General features: G+C 43.5%; 1 protein-coding gene across 4 annotated transcripts in view; it reads right to left on the bottom strand.

Annotated features, from left to right (window-relative positions):
* Positions 1-9,255: 9,255 nt before the first annotated feature.
* The window catches only part of FEZ2 (fasciculation and elongation protein zeta 2), a 573,054-nt gene continuing 562,186 nt past the window's right edge, over positions 9,256-20,123 (bottom strand). For all 4 annotated transcript variants that reach the window (XM_069607918.1, XM_069607917.1, XM_069607919.1 and 1 more), the window contains one exon: positions 9,256-14,251. Coding sequence is in view for 3 of the 4 variants with exons in the window: in XM_069607917.1 (XP_069464018.1) it covers positions 14,235-14,251 (17 nt within the window). In the remaining variant the exon portion in view is untranslated. The remainder of the gene's footprint in view (positions 14,252-20,123) is intronic.

Below are 20,123 nucleotides of genomic sequence, written 5' to 3'. Positions count from 1 at the left end.
GAGAAATGGTCCATAGAAGCTGTCCATTTTCAAGGGTACCAAACCTTTCAGGTGCCTGCGAAAAAGGGCCCAAAGGGCAGGCCATGTTTTGGTCTGACAGTCTGGGTAGATGTTAGCTTGGGGTGGAGGGTGGTAGAAAAGCCTATAGGCTCAGAAGACTTCCAATGTGCGTCTATCCTGACAATGGAAGGGAAACAAATAGACTTGTATTATATATATATATATATATATATATATATATATATATATATATATATATATATATATATAATAGGCCCTCCTCCCAGCTAGGAATGGCCACGCTAACTTGCCTTAAAGTCAGCATTAACTCAGCCTCTGGAGAATGAAAAGCAAACAAGTTAACAATGATTGTAGGAGATCCCAATCTCCAGATAGAACTACCAGGAATATTTGTAGGTCTTTGGGAGGACCAAGACTATGCCTGGGATATTACAGATTTGACTGCGGGCCCTCCAGTGAGAACACAACCTCTTGCGTTAGAGACGGCCTGTTTGTTGTTTAACTTAAATCCAAGAGCCTGTAAGTGATGTTTTCCTAAAGATCAGCCTGCTAAAATGGCTTTCCATGGTCACAACGGGTCATCTCTCAGACTACATCCTTGTCACAGGAGTTGACTCGGCCAAGGTGGATGATTTTGAAATCAAGATAAGACCAGAGAGCGAGCATTATCTCTTAAAAGCCCAAATTACTGTCACCAGGCATATGAACATGGAACATCAAGGTCCAATAAAAGGTCAAATGTTGACATTTGAAGGCCATGCACAGAAATTGGTTAAATGGGTGAAAGTTATTGAGCGAGATAACAAACCAGATCTATACTCTGCCACATTTCATATTTTAGAAGCCATTTTTGACCCAGAGCCTACTGAAATGTTCCCATTGGATACTTACTAAAATCTTAACAAGAATGTATTACCATTCATCTCAACCACCAAGGGAAAGATTAAAAAGAAAACCCTTCATGGAAATTGGTCGTATGATGAGGAGTGTCGGGAAGCAAAAGAATATATTATGACTTGTGTACATGCATAGGAGGGAGTAAATAAAAGTAAGTTGCAATGGGGCCGTGCACACTATTAAAAAAATAGTACATATTAAAAAGAATGCATTTGTGAAAGTAAAGTGGAGATCCATGTTTGTAGCCCTCCAAAGTAAAAATAACATACTGTTCTGGCAAATGGTAACGAATAGGAAATTGAAGGGCGATCAGACAATTGCTGCATAGGAGCTGAAGAGTGGTGACTACACTTCAAGTGTTTGTATAGAGGTATGGGGACGAAGCAGCTCAGCCCATAAGCAGCATGAGGGCTGAACCATTGAGTGCTGACTATCCTAGCGGAAGCTATTGAAACACAGAGGGGTGGAAAGGCAGCAGGACCTGACCTCATCCCGGGCAATTTGTTCAAGGATGAGGTGCAAATTTGGGCGCCTGTTTTGTGTAAAGTGTTTAATGTAATCTTAAGGTAAGGCGCAGGCCCAGATTCATGGCGTAAGGCCATGATAATCCCCCTGTACAAAAAAGGGGGGGAATCGTCTGGCAAATTATCGCCCAATATCCCTTTTAGACAGTGTGGCAAATTGTTTTGAAGAATCATCTTAAAATACCTACAACATCGGGCTGATAGTAACAACCTTTAAAGTGATCTTCAGGCTGCATTCCGTATGAAAAGAGGCACCCTAGATCATTATTTCATGCCGATACAAAAATGCACAGTCTTTAAACACATGAAACTATATGACGTATTCCTCGATTTAAGAACGGCGTTTCATTCAGTATCAAGGGAGACTTGATGGAATGTATTCCTTTCATATAAACGCCCCAGCCTATTTGATTTAGGATAATTAGGCTCCTTTACACCGGCAACACTGCATCTGTACAATATGGCCAGGGAGGCGAAAACACCAACCCATTTGCAGTCACAAAGGGGGTGAGGCAGGGCTGTCCCCTGGCCCCCTCCCATTTAATCTGTACTTACAAAAGATTATCAGCACGCTGCTAGCAGGTTGCCAGGGCTGCCCAAAGATGGCTGTGGATAAGTGTCCTGTGTTATTTTATGTGGATAAATGTTTTATTGTCGACGCCAAAAGGGCTAGAAAATTCATTGGCGATGTTTGTGGCAAAGTGCAACAAGCTGAATTTGAATCTGAACATAGAAACATCAAAGGTAAAGCACAATTTACAGAAATCAAACCCATGGCACTGAAGGTGGGTGGAGTACAATTAGAATAAGTCAAAAACTTTGATTACCTAAGGGTTTGTTTTCAGTGGAGGTTGGGCCAACCATGTTAACCATTCGGGCTCCACACTAAAAAAAACTTGGGTCGCGGGCGGTTCAATCCAAGCCTTTCACACAAGACACGGCCGTGGGGCTATTTCTCCTGTAGTATACCTATGTGGAAAACAAGCTGCTCCGGCCGCATGATATGGTGCCGAAAGATGGGGGTACTCCATCCTCTCAAAATGAACAACTGGTGAGCATAAGTTCTTTAAAATAAATGCTATTGCCAAAGAGCACACTTTCTGCAACAGTAGCTTTGGAACTAGAGATAACACAGGTAGGGTTCTTGGGGTCACTGAGCCCTGTGCTATATTGGCTGAGATTGTGGAACCAATAAGGGTTAGAGAAATACAGAGATGCACTATGCCTTCTGATGTCCATTGCTGAAGGAAAATCAATTGACTAGTTGGCACACGTCGAAAAGACTCTCCAAGGTGCCAGGTATGGTGCCCTTTGGGATAACCCCCAAAATCAGCCAAGGGAAAGGAGGAAATCCATTAGAAATGGAGCAATCTAAAGGACAAGGGAACAGTTGATGGTTGGTGCTATAAAACTGAAACAAGGTTCCGCATATCTAGAAGCTTACTCAGAAGGCAGAAAGTCCTACCTAGATTTCATTACACCACCATTTGAAAAATCTCTTTACATCCAAGTGGGAAGAACAAGTTACTTACCTTATCTGGTAACGTTCTTTTGATGGGATGTTCCTCCGACGTATTCCACATCTATGACAGGTAATGACCACAGCTGTGCTGCTTCGGAAATTTTTTGGCAGAGAGCGTCCTGCGTCGATGACGTCGATACGTTGTTCCTCGAGGGCTTTTGTCGAGGGTCGACGTCACTGGATGTTATATATAGGACGCACTGCGCCCGTAGCCCCAGTTGTAGTTTTTTCCCCAGAACGTGTAGCACCAATCTCCTGCCAGTATGACTGCAGAAAGGCTTGCGGAAACGTAAGCTGTAATTGCATAAGAAATTCTGTAGAGGGGCAGGCGGGAGGGTGCGATGTGGAATACGTCGGAGGAACATCCCATCGAAAGAACGTTACCCAATAAGGTAAGTAACTTGTTCTTCGAGGGGATTGTGTCCTCCGATGTATTCCACATCTATGACAGACTCCCAAAGCAGTACCAACGTATGGAGGTGGGAAAAGAATTTACAATTTCATAATTTTAGAATGCCCAATCAAATGGCTGAATAGAGGACTGCCTTACCAAAGGTCAAATCCTGCCCATGGATGGAGTCCAAGGAATAGTGTCTCACAAAAGTAAGGAAAGAGGCCCATGTGGCTGCTTCGCAAATGTTGCGAATCGAAACACCCCTCTTCAGAGCAGTGGAGGCAGCCACACCCCTAGTAGAGTGAGCCCGTAAACCCACTGGAAGGTCCTTTCCCGCCAAACGGTAACACTCAAGAGATCGTCAAAATGATCCATCTAGACAAGGTCTGTTTTTAGAAGCCGACCCCCCTCCCATGAGAGCAGATCGTCTCGGTAGGGAAGACGGCACGGAGGGCAGATGGACATGTCTAGAAGGTCTGGGTACCACGCTCTCCTGGCCCATGCCAGAGCAATGAGGATCAGCTGGGAACCGAAACTCTGTAACCTCCGCAACACTTGCGTAATGACAGGGATTGGAGGAAATGCGAACATCAGTGGGAAGGACCACTCCACTACGAACGCATCCCCTAAGGCTCCTCTTGGAGGAAATTCCTGCGAGCAGAATCTTTCGCACTTCCAATTGACACTGGTGGCGAAGAGATCCACTTGTGGGGTTCCCCAAAGGGCGAAAATCACCAACAGAACTTCCTGAGCCAGCTCCCACTCGTGAGAGACCGTGCTCTGCCTGCTCAGAGCATCCGCCGCCACGTTTTTATCTCCGGCCAGATGAACTGCCGAGATCGAAATTTCCTGCTGGATGGCCCAGAACCAGAGCTGCATCGCCTTCCTGCACAACGGGAATGACCCTGCCCCCCCCTTTTTGTTGAGGTAGTGCATGGCCACCGTATTGTCCGTCATAATCGGGACATTCTACCCCCGCACAGACGGCAGAAAAGCCTTCAGGGCTAGCCTGACAGCCTGCAGCTCTAACAGATTGTTGGCATGAGCTCCCCAATCCATGAGGGATGCGTCCGTCATGATAGTCCCCTCCAGCCAAGGTTGCCAAAATGGAGCTCCCTTCATCAGACCGAGGGCGGAATCTGAACGGGATCCGACATTCTGCCGGAGAACTGCGACCACTGCATCTTGAGAGCCGACTGCAGAGATCTCATCCGCAGCCTGGCCTCTGGCACCAGGAAAATGGAGGATGCCATGAGGCCGAGCAACCTCAAGAACTTGAACGCCGGGAGACTCTGGGCACATTGAAATGTGTCCACCATCTGCAGAATGTGATGAGCCCTCACCTGGGGAGGCAAGCACTGCCCCAGTGATGTGTCGTGCACTGCTCCGATGTATTGGAGCCATTGGGTAGGTGTCAAAGGGGATGTCCTTAAATTGAGGGAGAAGCCCAGCTTGTGAAGAGAGTGGCAGGTGACGGACAGATGATCTAGGGCTTGCTCGGGAGAGCGCGTCCTGATCAACCAGTCGCCCAGGTATGGGTAGACGTGAATCCCCCCCTTTCCTGAGATACGCTGCCACCACAGCCATCAGCTTGGTGAAAACCCTCGGGCAGAGGTCAATCCGAATGGCAGGACCCGGAACTGAAAATGCGAGTCGCCAACTGCGAACCTCAGGTACTTTCCTGTGCATTCTCCAAGATGCTGCGCAAGTCTGCCCCCAACTGGCGAACCATGGGACATGGCCTCATGACTGAGTGGAAGTGACTGCGGCAGTGCCTTGAGTGCAAAGAGGCAACTGCACAAGAGGCTTTGGCACCTCGAGTACCTTGCTTTCCACCTCTGGTACTCCTACGGTGGCCCCTTTGAGAAAGGAACCTCCCCTCCATTGCTGTCCCCTAGGACGAAAAGGCAGAGGTTGACGTACTGCAGCGCTCCAAGACTTTGCTGCAGTTGTGGAGGTCTGCAACCTCTCAAGGCTCTCGTCAGCCTTGCTGCCGAACAGGTGGACACCATCAAAGGGCATGTTGAGAAGCTGGGATTGCACATCACGAGCAAACCCTCGACTTCCGCAACCACGCAAACCTGCGTATCACGGTGCCCGCAGCCATGGACCAGCTGGCACAGTCTGCCGTGTCCAAACCTGACTGAACGGATTCACACATGGCATCCTTGCTGTCTTGCACGAGGGCTAGAAAACCAGCCCGTTCTTCCCCTTCGGGAATATGCTCAGCAACCAAAGATGCACAATTCCACAGAGTGTGAGTGAATCTCGCCAAGGTACAAACTGAGTTGGCTGCCTTCAAAGCCATACCCCCAGAAGAAAATACCTTCTTCGCCCAACCATCAAAGCGCTTATCGTCCCTATCAGGAGGGATGGTAGGGTACGCAGCCTGCTTCGCGGGGGCCGTAGCCACCTGCACCACCAAACTCTCAGGAGTAGGGTGCGTCGGCAAGTAGCAGGGGTCACTACTGGCTGGGAGGTATTTTTTCGGAAGTGACTTATTCACTGCCGGGAGACTCTCTGGAGCAGTCCAAGCCACTGCCACCCTTTTTTGCAAAGCCATGTGAAATGGCAACACCGGGTCAGTGGGTGGACCTTGGTCCAAGATGTCCGCCAGATCATCCTGATCAAAATCAACAGGTAGAGCTGACCACCCAAAGTAATTAGTCACCCTTGACTTGAGACGCCTATAGGAGGATTCGGCATGCGACCCAGGCTCAGGCCTGCCAAACTCCACCTCCGGAGAGGTGTCAAGACTACTGGCGTCATGCAAGAACTGAGGGAGTTCCTCCATCTGACTGTGCCCAGACAAAAGGTCATCAGGGACATCAGGAGGCACAACCATCTCCTCATCAGACCCTTCCTCCACCTCCAAAATATAATCCAAAGGTTGGAACAAATCCAATCTGGGGGGAGGAACAGAGTAGGGCTCAAAAACAGGCCTCACAGACTTACTGAGAGCCTTCCTCAGAGTTTCTGCAGCCCTCTGGGGCACCTCTAGCAAATCCTCCACAAACAGCATCAAAGTCGCTGAGGGAATCTGCGTCGACAACTTCTTCGAGGGCGGAGCCCTGAAAGCGTCCTTCGACGGACACAGCGCCGATGGCATCAACGCCTTCCTTGAAGGCTTCACAAGTTCCGACGGTCTCGATGGCATCGAGGACCGGGTCCTGGATCTGGCACGGCTACAGCGATCTTCCTTGTCCGATCTGGACCTCGACGGCTCCCGATGATCGTGCTGACTGCCCGAGCCCGAAGGCATGCGAGTGGTGGACCGAGCCCGTTCCCTGCCAGCTTCTTTCGAAGGCACGGCCGGAACTGTGCCTTGTGATTCAAACATTGCCATCCTCTGCTGGCGGAATGCATCCCATTCTGCCTGCGACGAAGACTTGGTGGGACAAGTCAACCATCTGGCAGAGTCCTCCGACGAGGACTGGGAAGGCGACTGGTGACAGCGCTTCCTAGAATGCCTCGAAGAAGCAGAGGAATGGCGGGAACCACTCCGAGACCGAGACCCCCTGGATTTTCAACGACACAGTCGCCCCTCGAGTAATCGGTCGAAAGCCCAGCAGACTTCGATTTATGGGGCTTAGACAGCTTACCTACATTTAATTTCTTCTTACGTTCCCACAAGGCCTTAGACATCAGGGACTGGCAATCATCACAGTCGTCGGTGGCGAGGCACCAGAGGCAGATGTCGTGCGGGTTCATGATGGACATTTTCGAACCGCAGTCCCAACATTTTTTAAAGACTGACTTTGGGGTAGTAGAAGAAGAAGAAATCACTATCGAAGAGAAGAATCGAGCACGCCGAGATTCCAAAGCAAACACGTCTGTGGAAAAAACAGAACTGGGGCTACGGGCACTGTGCGTCCTATATATAACATCCAGTGACGTCGACCCTCGACGGAAGCCCTCGAGGAACAAGGTATCAACGTCATCGATGCAGGACGCATTCTGCTGAAAATGTTCTGAAGCAGCACAGCTGTGGTCATTACCGTTCATAGATGTGGAATACGTCGGAGGACACAATCCCCTCGAAAGGGGAATTCTCCCTGTAGCTGGCTTCACGCAATCTTGGAATGGATCCGTATCGGACCAATGTGGCATCTGTGTGGCAGCAAGAGAATCAATGCTGCATTTTATGTTAATCTTTGTAAAAACAAAGCACTTGAGGAATAGATATCTGAAGCCAATCTTGAATGATGTAATAATTCAGGACACTAGATCAGGCATGAAATTCCTACGGTAGAGTTTGCTCAACCATGTTATCTTTGTAATGGCCCACTTCACTCATAGATCCTGGCTGCTAAGGAAAACGTTGTTAAAATTAAATACATAAGAGGTTGAGAGCAAGGCTATCCTCTTCATCTTTAATTAATTATTTTCTACCCTTTGGTATTAGAAAAATGTTATAGATATGAATGTTTAAGATTACGAATTTTGTACAGGAGTTAGTTATCTCCCCCCGCCCCCTCAAACTGAATGCATTTGAGATAGACGCCCCCTCCTGCTCAAACCAAATGCTGATAACTTGTTGGGTTGATCGATGACTAGTATTGTAAAAAATAAGAAAGGTAGCGCTGTTTAGAAATGCACTTTGAAGGGCAATCTATTTTATGACGTCAGAATGCCTTGCAAAGTGGAGAATATATAAGGTAGTACATGTTTATGATATATTATCAAACAGTCTAGATTCGAAATTGAGTAGGGACTAAGCTATGGGCAAAAATGGGTTGGTCCGGCACGTCATAAGTGATCATCCATTTTGGGGGTGGGACAAAGTCAGACAGACACTGAGATAATGCTGGGCATACACATAGTGGATTTATATAAAACCATGCTGAAATGAAGAAAGCATTACCTCATGGCAGTTCAGTGAGACTTCAGTTGTCAATGACATGGTGTCTGGGCTTCCTATCTCTAATCTTGACAGTGACAAGCCGTGGGAGCAAGGGATCATTCAAGGGAAGATAGTGAGTGTTGCATGCAGCTGTTTCAATTAGCATATTTGGGCTTCTGGGACAGAAAACCATGATGCTGTTGCTAAAATTATCTCCGGATTGACCTCAGTAGTGTTTCCATTTTAAAGGTCAGATACATTTCACACAATCTTAATCAGTTGCATGTGTAAGTGTGATATGCAGGCTTTTGTGAATTGGCAGGTCAGTTAGCCAACCCTATAGGGGGAAGGGGCTTGTCTTGGAGTGCCTGAACCTGCATCATAGATAGGGAGCTGAGACAACCAAGAAGGGTATACAAGGAGGGACATTTTTATAACTTTGAGGGGAGTTGCAGAGATGTCTTGGTGTGCTGTAAACTGTGTCCTGCTGTGCTGAAAAAGAATAAAACTGATGTCTCTGAAAATCCTGCTTCCAGTTTCCTGATGTTCTTCAAAGTGTCTTCCTGACCCAGGGATGCCAATGCCCGGTGCGGAGATGATAGGACCCTCATTTACAATTTCATACAGAATCATTTTGTTTTTTCTATATTACTAAAAATGTGTATCCATCGTCTAGCTCCAAAATATAGCTTATATATGAATCTTATCAATTATATTTTTCCTACTAATTTTTTGTTATTTTTATATGGATGTATAATATGTATTAACTTGAAGATTTTTATATCGAATAAAAGTATGTTGACTGAGTGTGTCTTCTGGTCTTCTTGGACTTCAAAGCGGCAACTCGTACAAGTGTTCCATTGTATGAAATTTACATGTGTTAGGTACAATAGTTAGTTTTAGAAATTCCCAACTGCTTGGGTAGATGGTACGAGGATGCTCACTTGCATCGAGGGAGATGGGTAAACAGTTACAAACATTAGCTCACAAAACACAAGATCCATCAAATACACAGTATCGCCACATTCTACCAAAAATTACAATGCACAGTTACTGAGTTTTCAAACAAGTTTTATTTTGGTTATTTCATACGGCCCCAGTAGGAAGTAACAACCAAGGGTTTAATACATGTTCCAAAAGAGAAACGCATACAAGTGGAATAAATAAAAAAAACTGAAATAAAATGAGAAGACACTAAAAATGTACATTAAAAGGATTGTTCCATGTACACATGCCTGGCATTGGTAGGAGGCATCTAAAATGTACAGGCTTAGCTCATGCCGGGGTTTGCACATCCCGCTGAATTGTTAACACACTACTTTATGCGATGGAGCAATAACCTTTCCTGCTTACGAGGGATAAAGATCGAAGAGGATTTTTTAAAGAAATTTGCTCATGCTACAAAAGCCTCCAATTCATTCATGTGCTTCGGTCGCTCCTTAAAAACGAGAAGGAAAAAATAATCTCGTTTGCAGAGGATGCCTTTTAGACAGATGGCATTGAATGCCCTGGGCCAAGTCTACAAATTGTGTACACCTTGATGGAGTCCACTCTATATGAGAGAGCTGGGAATTTCTCTTCTATTTGCAACTCGGGTAGTTAGAAACATTCTCCAAACAAGCCAATGGCCTGGAATTCTAAGACACATAAGTGATTCCATTGAGGCATTCATTTTTCTACTCTAAATTTCCTTATAGGATGAAGAAATTTAGATCATTCCGAAATAGAATTTATTTAATAATTATTTATTGTGGAGCTTTGCATAGTGTACCACGGAAATGAATTACCCCACAGAGGCCCATGTAGTTGCTGCATTCGCTGCATATTGCTGTAGTAGTCTCAACTGGCTCCTGGCTGGTGATGTGTTTTAAAAAAAACTATTTTAACGAGAATCGTTTGTAAACATTGTAAACAAGTGAGAAGAAGATGGCTTTTGGAGAAGTTGTTACAGGAACTTAAGCCATTCAACAACTTTCACCTGGAGGACCTTTGCAATCAATTGTATTTCGTGCAACCACTGAATCTAACGAAGAGGACAGAGCCAGCAAAGCCCATCAAGGATTCAATGTTACCCCACAAACGGACTAAGTGGGCACTATACCTGCTGGTTACAAGCTAGTCTTCAGCCTTCTTTTACCAATGCCCGACAGGTGGAACAGTTACAATAATGGTTTCCCTTTTACACTAGATGTTCATAGCACAGCAAAAGCATACGACAACTCATTGTTAACATGCACTTATTTACGTTGTATAAATGAAAGCACATTCACAACACGAGGACTGGCAGGAATAACACTATAACAATGTTTTTTTCCTAATTGCATTTGTTGAATGAGAAAGTTGCATCGTTTGTTTTGGTGACAAAAAAAAATCGATCAGAAAATGCATGTTTCACCAAAGTTCTTTCTTCCTAAATGAATTGGTATTATCTGCAGTGTAACGGAAATGGGGTGTCGTAAAACTGAAGAAGTGGTACAGGAAATACGAAAATACTGTCAAAACTGCAGCTGTGGGTGTAACCCCCATACCCAGGAAACTTTAGTCTTCACACACATTAGATACTTCACGAATGTCCAGAGGGCAAGCAAGAAGATCCAATAAGTCAATCGATGGACTCTACAAAGACATCTCTCACCAACCTAGGTTTTACTAGAAAGCTATTGGGCATCTTTGCGGATGCTGATTTGGTATTTAAGGATTTCAAGTGGAAGGCAAATGCATGCTTGATAAATTTCGCATCAAAGAGCTTTACAATCTTGAACGCAAACGTGACGCTTGGGTTTAAGACACTATTTTTGCCACATATTGTGGCTGTAGACCAACTTTCTTTGTTAACTGTTTCAGTCTAAATTTATGTTGCCCACGAAATTCCACAAACTGATAACCCCTAAACAAAGACTATTTTGTGATAAAAGTTGATGTACAACGAAATCAATCTTTGAAGTCGAGAGTACTGAAGAGCACGGATTAACAACATAAAAATGAGAACTCACGAGTACCGAGAAAGCCAGAATTGGGTGAAGATAATTCAGAAGAGAAAATAAGCGCTTCGGACCAGTCATGATATCCTCATCGATAGATGGAGGGAAAGAAAGTGTCTAGATGTTTTCCAGTATGTGTAAAATGGAAACATTTAATTTCTCTGAAGTGCGATTTCCCCATTCACCCGATTCTCTTCTTCCCCCATTTTGACAGTTGATTCCTGCAAGGAAGTCTGGTGGTGTAAAAAGCTACACAGAAATTACTTCATGGGAAAGGCATTGGGCAAAGACCTACCTCTGCCCTGGCTAATGTCCAAAGCATTTGTGTTGATGAGATCAACAGACAACACGTTGGCAGATGTCACTGACTGGCATCAGCATAAATACATCCAAAAGCAGGAGGAAATCCAGCTGGTGATCCTTCAATGGTGTCTTGGAAAGACGTGCATCTATTTGGAAAGGGAAAAGCATCAGCCCCCACATAGCTGTGTTCAAGGGTACATTGTCCTCAGAGTCTTACTGTCAATCCATGCCTTCCCTGCAGAGGGATTGAAACACCAAGAAAATCTTTACGGATGATTTCTGTACAGAGGTTTGATGGAGAATCAAAAATCGATCCGGAGCAAAAGCAACACACCCAGGGGAGGCCTATCTGGGCCATTGAGAAACTCCTGGTAGTAGTGAAATGTCTTCAGTGCAGAGGAAGGCAGTCACACGCAGTAGGATGACAAAAGATTTAAAGGGGCAACTGAAATACCCTCTCAATATCGATAATACAGAATGCTTTAGGCATACACGTTTTACTTTGCCCCGGGGACTTTTAAGCCACTTTCAATTTACTGATGACGAGAGGCAGTGCCAGAGCTATATATCTGCTACCTAAAGTGATAATTCCCTTGAATGCCCCAGAGGCTGCACCACAGCCCCAGGCCAGCGCTACCCATTCTTTCTCTCTTCCTTTATTTTCCCATTCCTCCAATCCTTTTCAGTTTGTTGCGTCCATTCATCCATCCTTCCACCTACTTGGATACTCCCTTCCTTCCTTTCTTTCATCCTCCCATCCTTGGCTCTACCCCTACCCATCCATCCATCCATCATACTCAAGCCCTTTAGTCCTTTCTCCCACCCGCAAACTTTGCAATTTGTTCCTTTTTCTTCCCATCCTCTTCCTTGTGCTTTCCTCTTCCATTGCTTTACCTCTGCTGTCCCGAGCCTAGTGAAAGGAGTAGCCCAGCACCTGATACTATTCTGGAAATGGTCAAAGTTAGGTTGAGATTTCTGGCTTATGCATCTAATGTGGCATGACACCAGAAGTGAGAAGTTGTAGTCTTCTTCATCACCAACAGCCATAAACGTACCCAGAGGATGGGCTCATTTCAGGCAGTTTTCTTAGCATCTGGGAAAATAATGCAAGTACGACTTCCTGTCTCTGAGGTTCTGAACAAATGCAAGGGAAGATGAGCAAGAATCGTGAGAGTTCTTGCTTCTGTGTAGCAGCAGATGGTGCAATCCTAAAACACTATCTTGGGCGGGATGCTTTAAGAACTGGCCATTGGAAGAAAAAGAAGACCTCAGACTAGGCCTGAAAACGTTAAAATAAAACTGTGGACAAGAAAATGGGATTAAAAACAATAAGAATAAACCATGCACAAGAGAACAAGCAGGGTAAGTGCTAACAATGAGCAGTGTTTGTAAAACCAGCTCTTAAGAATAAAAACTTAATTTAAGGTCACAGTAGAAATAGTAAAAGGGATTGCGTGAGCAATGGTGGTTGACCAATGAGTTTGGAAGGACACTGAGTGAGGGAAGATGCAAGACGATAAAATCTTAACGTTGCAGCCTTTTTTAAATGGGTCCCTGCCTGAGGTGGGTGGGAGGTTCAATAGTATCCCGCTCTAGAGTGGAGTCACAAGAGAATGGGGCGATTTGAAGGGCACTCAAAAACACAGGGATTTTCAGCTCAATCCTTTGTCTTTCAGAAGTTTGTTCGTTCATTCATTCAGCCAACCTCTCCCCTGCATCGGCAAATGCACAACAAGCGGCTGAAAAGTAATGCGAAAACGTACATGAGATATTAAATCGTTTTGAATTCTGAAATGATGGTTTATCTCACAAAAACCTAAAATGTAAATGTGAAGGTAATGATTAAAACAGTTTAAAATCTTGCTAGAATAAAATAAAAAATAAAAATGACTGTTTTACAGAAATTCTACCAAATTAAAGTAGGGTTCAAATGTGCGCACCTGTTCATGAGACACAATCCTACCATGCCTATAGTAAATGGAAAGCATGGGTTGGAGAATTAAACACTCGGAATGTCCAGTGTTCGTCCACGGGTCACTACTGGCGAAGGAAATTATGGTGTTTCAGGTGCGGGAGATGTTATCTCAAAAATGTTAGTTCCTCAAGTGTATAGTAGCCACCTTGTATGATAGATCAAGCAGCATTGCAAGTTACACAATATCTTTTCATATACATTTACCCCCTTTGTTTTTATATTTACGTCAGGGAAATCCATTTAAATTTTCTCTGAATGAAGTTTTTCAGTGCTGTGTAGTGTTAGATACCTTTAAATACAAAATCTGGCAGCTCAACTGCGGGCTACTTAAATCCATAGACCTCTTATTTACATTATTTAAAGTATTTTTGTTCACCCTCTGCATGTAAAGATGGGGTAAACATTTAGTAACTGTAAAAATAGATTTTTCCAGCTGAAACAATACTTGTGGTTAAAACTGTACATTTGTTTTCCATTTGTTCTACGTTCAAGAACATTACATTAACAAATCGGAGCCAGCCTGTGCTATCACAGACCACCACTAGGGGACGAAGGATGCAGGGAGCCAAGGAGGAAGTCTGATGATGCTGGTAAGAAGCACATTCCAAACAAAGATGGCAACCAAAACACAGACAACCCTGGATCCGTTGCCATTGAAGGATGGGAAAACTGACACTTTTCCAAGTGGCAGGTACGCCTGGTCATCAAAAGGAACGAATGGTATTTTCTCTCAAAGCTTGATGTGTTGACGCTCTTAATGACGAGCAATCCATTTCATGTGGGACACAAAACTGTAAAAGAAAAATAAGAATACATTACGTTAATTCAGTTTCTGGTTGAACATTTAGAATTGCCAACGAAGGCTTGACATAGAAAGAAGACATTATATTAAAAACGTACAACTAAATGGCATATAGGAGGCGTTCGATAGAAGAGGTGCCCTAAGCACTCTTAGAAGAGCAATGTCTGCCAGTATGCCACTGGAAAATGAAAGACATGCTTCGGAGAGCAGCGTTTCCATAAACTGTGGTCAAGAGGCAGGGCAGCTTTACCACCAGCTATAACAGTGTAGCCTCATTGTGGAAGAAGAGCCAAGCAATGCTCTCATGTATCATCCGAAACAACTAGTCATGTGAAAGAAAATGGAGATCAAAATGGCTGGGTGGGAGAAAGTCCCTTACGCTTGAAAGCTGGTTTCTTACTCTGCTCCGGCTCGATCATAATCCAAAAAAGCAGATGAATTGAAACCAGACGCCCATTGTATCTAAATCATGACATCACCGGGTATTAAAGTAAAAAAATCTCTAGACGTTGAATTTATTTTTACAAGCAAATGAGACATCTGCTTTAGGAATTCTAGAGTACAACACCAACAAGAATTTTTCAAGTTGAATTAAAAATAAAAGTACAAAACTTAATTCTCAAAAGCTTATAAGGTTATATGATGTGGCCAATGAACACCCTAGTTGAAGTTCTGCATATCCTTTTTTTATTTATTTTTTTAAACATTGCTTCGTAGAAGGATAAAGCGGGCAGGATTAGCTTGCACAGCAGCTCATCAAGGTGGAAAACACCCACAACGGACCAATCAGAAAGCATTCTGTTTTTCTGTGACCCACTTGCCATCAAACAGTGAAAAACCTTGAAGAAACGGCAAAACCAAGGTGTTAAGAGGCAAGCACTGGTGCTGAGTGAATGGTAGTTCCATTCACAATATGGACGTCAGAGGCATTTTGCAGTCCACAACAAATAGCATTTTGACATACAAAAGAACATACATTTGAGATGACTTTAGGCTAGATTACAAATGACTTGTACAGGAATGAGTTGACCCAAAAAAACATGTCTTGCACTTTGCATTTTAGACAAGAGCAGTGTGAGATGGAGAGCAATGACATTCGTGTGAACCGTATACGGCTCAGAAGATGTACATTCAATATGGTGGTGGAGTAGCTGTGAAACACGGCACCAACAAATGGGACCAAGAATGTAGAATTCTAGAGCTAAGGTATGCACTGTGCAGAGTTTAAGGGCAAGCGGGTTAAAGGTAGCCAACATTACTCTACTGCTCTACAGACAGCCTCTACTACTAATGTCGAAGCAGCTACGCTCTACACATGCTGAAATGCAGTGACAAGATACCTACTACCCTGTAGGAACCATTGCCAACGGTTGGGAAACGCATACCACCTTGAGGCAGGATACAATGTGCCTTAGCAGATACAAATAGTGAGACGCATAGGGCGATGCATTACACACTGAGCACCTAATTTGTCCCCTGTGCACAGACCCCTAGGACTATGGAAAGTCTCCTTTAGCAGAGCCTTGCCAGCAGTGGATGGAGGAGGTTGCTAAAGTTTCTCCATCTTAGAAAAGTTCACTTATTCTTACTTTCAGGCCTTTAGTGCCCAAGAGGACCCTGCTGAACTTGTGCCGTTGTGAAGGAGTGATCCTGATTTCTGGTAGTTGATCATCAGCCCATGGCTCCCAAGAGGGTACAATCAGTCCTCATGTTGACTGCTGCCTGGGACGCCGAAGGAGAATGAATTAGCCAATCATCAATATATGGATGGACCAAGATAGCCCTCTCATGAAGCAATCCCACCAATGGGGAAAGCACATTTGTGAAGACCCTGGGAGCCGTCTCTAATCCAAAAGGGAGAGCTAAAGCTTGAAGTGGTCCATGCCCACAGAAATCCAGAGAATCTGCACAATTATTGGGAAACGATTGCCAGACAGGGTTGGTGCTCCCATGTTAGGTTAATGCAAGGTATCAGACAAATGACAAAGAACTGCCTGGGTAAAATTAGCATCTGACCGAGCTTACATCATAAAAGAAGAATGGCTCGAAAGACTGGTGAAAGATCTCAGGAATTGAGGATTTTTTCTGGACAGCCCCTTAAGCTACCTTTGCTTTGGAAACTGTGCAAAGCAAAGGCATCCTTTTTATGCGATAGCGATGGGAGATGCTCTCAATAGGTCCATTATGAAACAAAGGCTTGGAAGGTATTCCTGCCAGTCCTGCAACCTCACAAAGGCACAATAAGCCTTGAAAACTGAAAGCATTTACTTTTTGGCTAATACAACACTAACATGCCACTGACTGCAAGCTAATGAATGCTAAAGATAGACAGGTACAGTTAAGGATAGGGGAAGAAGAAAGTATCTTGTTTGAGAACAAAATAAGGCATGCAGAGGGTTTGATCATCAGAATGTGTCTACAGTTCAGGTAGTTTCATGTGTTTGAAAATATTTATGGTTCTTTAGAAGGGTTGAGGTCTATATATGAGCCGGGGGAGAGGTCAATGAGGAAGGCATTAAAAGGGGCCTTTACGATCTAGGAAGAGTACATACTGCTTCCATGGGGCTGTGCCTGTTCTTAAAGAGGCAACTTAAGTAAGACCTTAAGGAGGGGATGGAGGTCAGGGGGGCGGAGGGCGTGTGGTCATCCCTTTCTTCTCCTAACTACATGTCGAGTGCAAAGTGAGATATTGTGGTGTAGTGCACACTCCCATAACTCCATTATAAATTGCCTACGCGGATGATGTGGTCATCTTTGACCATACATTTAGCGGAGTATTACGATCAGCAGAGAAGCTCTGGGAATATGCAGAATTAAATCAATTGGCAATAAATCATACTAAAACAGAACTGATTCTCTACAGCCATGGCAAGGTTATCCGCCCTAGAGTGAATATCAGAGGTGTGGAAATCCAATACACTCACTCGTATAAATATCTGGGAGTCGAATTTGAGTCCAACAGAAATTTTTACTCTTGTGTGCAAAACCGTATAATAAAAGCGGTCCAACTAACTGCTATGATTTGCCTGTTCTCCCGCAATCAGAGTGGATACTCCATTTAGGCTGCCCGTCAATTATACATCCAATGTCTGGTACCAATGGTGATATATGCGTTAGAGGCCCTGGTTGACATCAATCTGGATTGGCTTCAGATAATGGAGAGCAAGTTCTGGCGAAAGCTTCTGGGTCTCCCGCAAAGTATACCGATGGCAATTCTGAGATTGGAATTGGGCTTGTCCTCCCTGAAATCTTTAGTTTTAAAGAAGAGAGTGGAACTCTATATAAAATACATATGAACACTACCAATCTATTATTGGTGTCTGTGAACGAGTATATGAGCGGTAACAAACAGTCCAAGTTCTTGGTAGAAATGACCACACTATTTGAGACTATAGGATGGATTCCTAAGTGGGATGACAACTCAGAACATCTGGAAATACCAACCGGGGGAGCGATTAAAGTTATGGGACTGGCAAAATAACTTTGTACACTTACAAAGTTAAAGTAGTTATGGATTTAGATCACACCTACTTTATACTTATAGAAGGGCCCAAGGGTACTTAAATTTGTGCCCATCGGATAATTTAAGGCACTTTATACTGCTTTTGCGCATTAATCACCTGCCAATGTTAACAGTGATTGGCCCTGAACGAGCAATACCTAAAACAGAGCGCTTTTGCCGGATCTGTAATAACAAAGCTGCACCCGAAACAACTAGACATGTCCTTATGTTGTGTCCCAGGTTGAGTCTATCCTACATTAAGCATTACAGTAGTTCTGTTCATAATCTGGAACACATTAAGGAAGATGAGTTCTGGTATATGTGTATAAATACTTTGAATGCAAGTCTCTATTTGGCACTATATAGAGTGTGGTACATGGTCAAGAAAAGACTGAAGGACAGCAACCTCTTCATTTAACAAAGGCTGACGAAGGGATCGCTTGAGATTGGTGTGTATTAATTTCTGCTGTTGGGGTGGAGTCTAGCTTTCTACTCAAGCAAAAAATTTGAGAACGAGTACCTTGATGTCAGAATTTATGATCAATGGATATTTTCTATCTTTTCTATCTTTATTTATTTATGTATGTGTTTATTTGAAGGTAGTGATTTTTATTTTTTATTTACATTAGAATAAGAAATATGTTGTATTGTATGAGTTTGTTTGAAATTTAGAAGATGCATTTTATGATTAAGAAATGTTTAATTGTTCAATTGTTTAAATCCCTTGAATTATTGTTTTTGTTTATAAAACTGTATCACATTAAATGAAGTTAAATTATAAATTGTGTATAGACATAGATCTAGTTATCCCAGGCAGAGGCACAATGCGTCTCAAACAAGAATTCAGAACTTTGAAACTACTACAGTGGTGATTGTACAGTGGTACAAAAACACAGTAACATAACATAGGATGGGTGAGTAGACTCCTTATTGGCTGATGGGATGAGTAACTGGTTGAAGAATCACCCGGGGTGCCATCTGCAAATATTCAATGGCTAGACCTGGATTCTTACCAGTACTGTGCTTTGATAAGTCAATTCTCTAGATAATCACAGATGTGTAGCCACAGCCATGCAAGAAGACTGCCCCCACTCGACCGTGGTGACGACAGTGGGGGCCTAACTCAGCCAGTGATGTACATCTAATGCTGGGACATCATTGCACACCTGAAGATTGTATTGGTTTGCCTTCATCCCACTGAGGGCAATTGAGGCAAGCCTTTCTCAAGTCAAATGAGGAAAAGCCAGTAACCTTTCAGCAGAGTGCCACCATACCCTGAAGGGATCCCAAGGAAGCATTGTCCTTCCTTGTTCGTCATTGTTTGTGAAATACAAAGAGAAGAATTCCAAATCTTGGTGCTTTGCAGGATTATGTCCATGCATTTGATTGTCTAGGAGTTTCTAGGTTTCCCAAAGAAGCTAAGAATATATTGCTTGTGCGTTTGCAGACATGATTCAAACCTCTGGCGAACGTCGTGGATTTGGCTTTTGGTGTTTGTTGTTGCTGACCTGCTGCTCCAGATATGGAGTGTGCCCAATAGCTGTTTCTTAGAAAAAAGTTTGGAGAAAGAAGCAAGGTTTTCGCACCAACTATAGTTTGTCTTAGAGTTCGGGAATAAGAAAATAGTGGTTGAATGACTTGTTTTAAACTTGATTTATTTAATCATATTTTTGGTGCAGTGAGTCTTTATAAAGGTAAATTGAAAATCCTTGATTTCTGAGTCACGTGTTTCACCAACAAAGAGAATGCTGGTTCATCAGGAGGAGATGAAGGATAGGTTTTATGTACAGCAGTAAAGTTCATTGAGTTTATTTTGCAAACATTCCATTTCCTTTGTGTATCTAGTGGTTCTTGGAAATATCCAAAGTTAGTGAATAGAAGGAAACGAGAGAGAAATAGAACAACATAGAAAGTTAAAAGTGAATAAATCAACCCTTGGTTTAAAAGACAGTGATGCTCTGTTTTGGGTTTTAATGTTTTGAATTTATAACAAATCGAAGATACTTTGAAAGTAGAATATGGCCAACTTACCATAAATATGCAAATTAGATGATTGCGAAAGTAATTTCTGTTCAAACAAAGAATACCATATCTGGGCTCAACATCAAAAGAGGGCTGGTCCTTCCTGTAGGTTAGGGCGCCTGGTCAGTAAAATTAGATGGGGTTTTACAAAAAACGATTTATGGTTCAAGTTAGGATCAGTTTTCTTTTCACCTCCAGGTTGTGCCAACTGACATGACACTTCAACAACCGAAGTGTGTGCATATTAAAATCACACTTTAACAACCAAAACGTAACCCTGCACTTTAGATCATATCTCTGTGCCCAGAGATAATATTTTTCCAACACAAGGTTATTT

The sequence above is a fragment of the Ambystoma mexicanum genome, chromosome 4q (genome assembly GCF_040938575.1).
Source record: "Ambystoma mexicanum isolate Mex_15411 chromosome 4q, UKY_AmexF1_1, whole genome shotgun sequence".
Taxonomy (NCBI): domain Eukaryota; kingdom Metazoa; phylum Chordata; class Amphibia; order Caudata; family Ambystomatidae; genus Ambystoma; species Ambystoma mexicanum.
The sequence above is the reverse complement of the archived record's forward strand: the minus strand, read 5'-3'. Positions and strand labels throughout refer to the sequence as shown.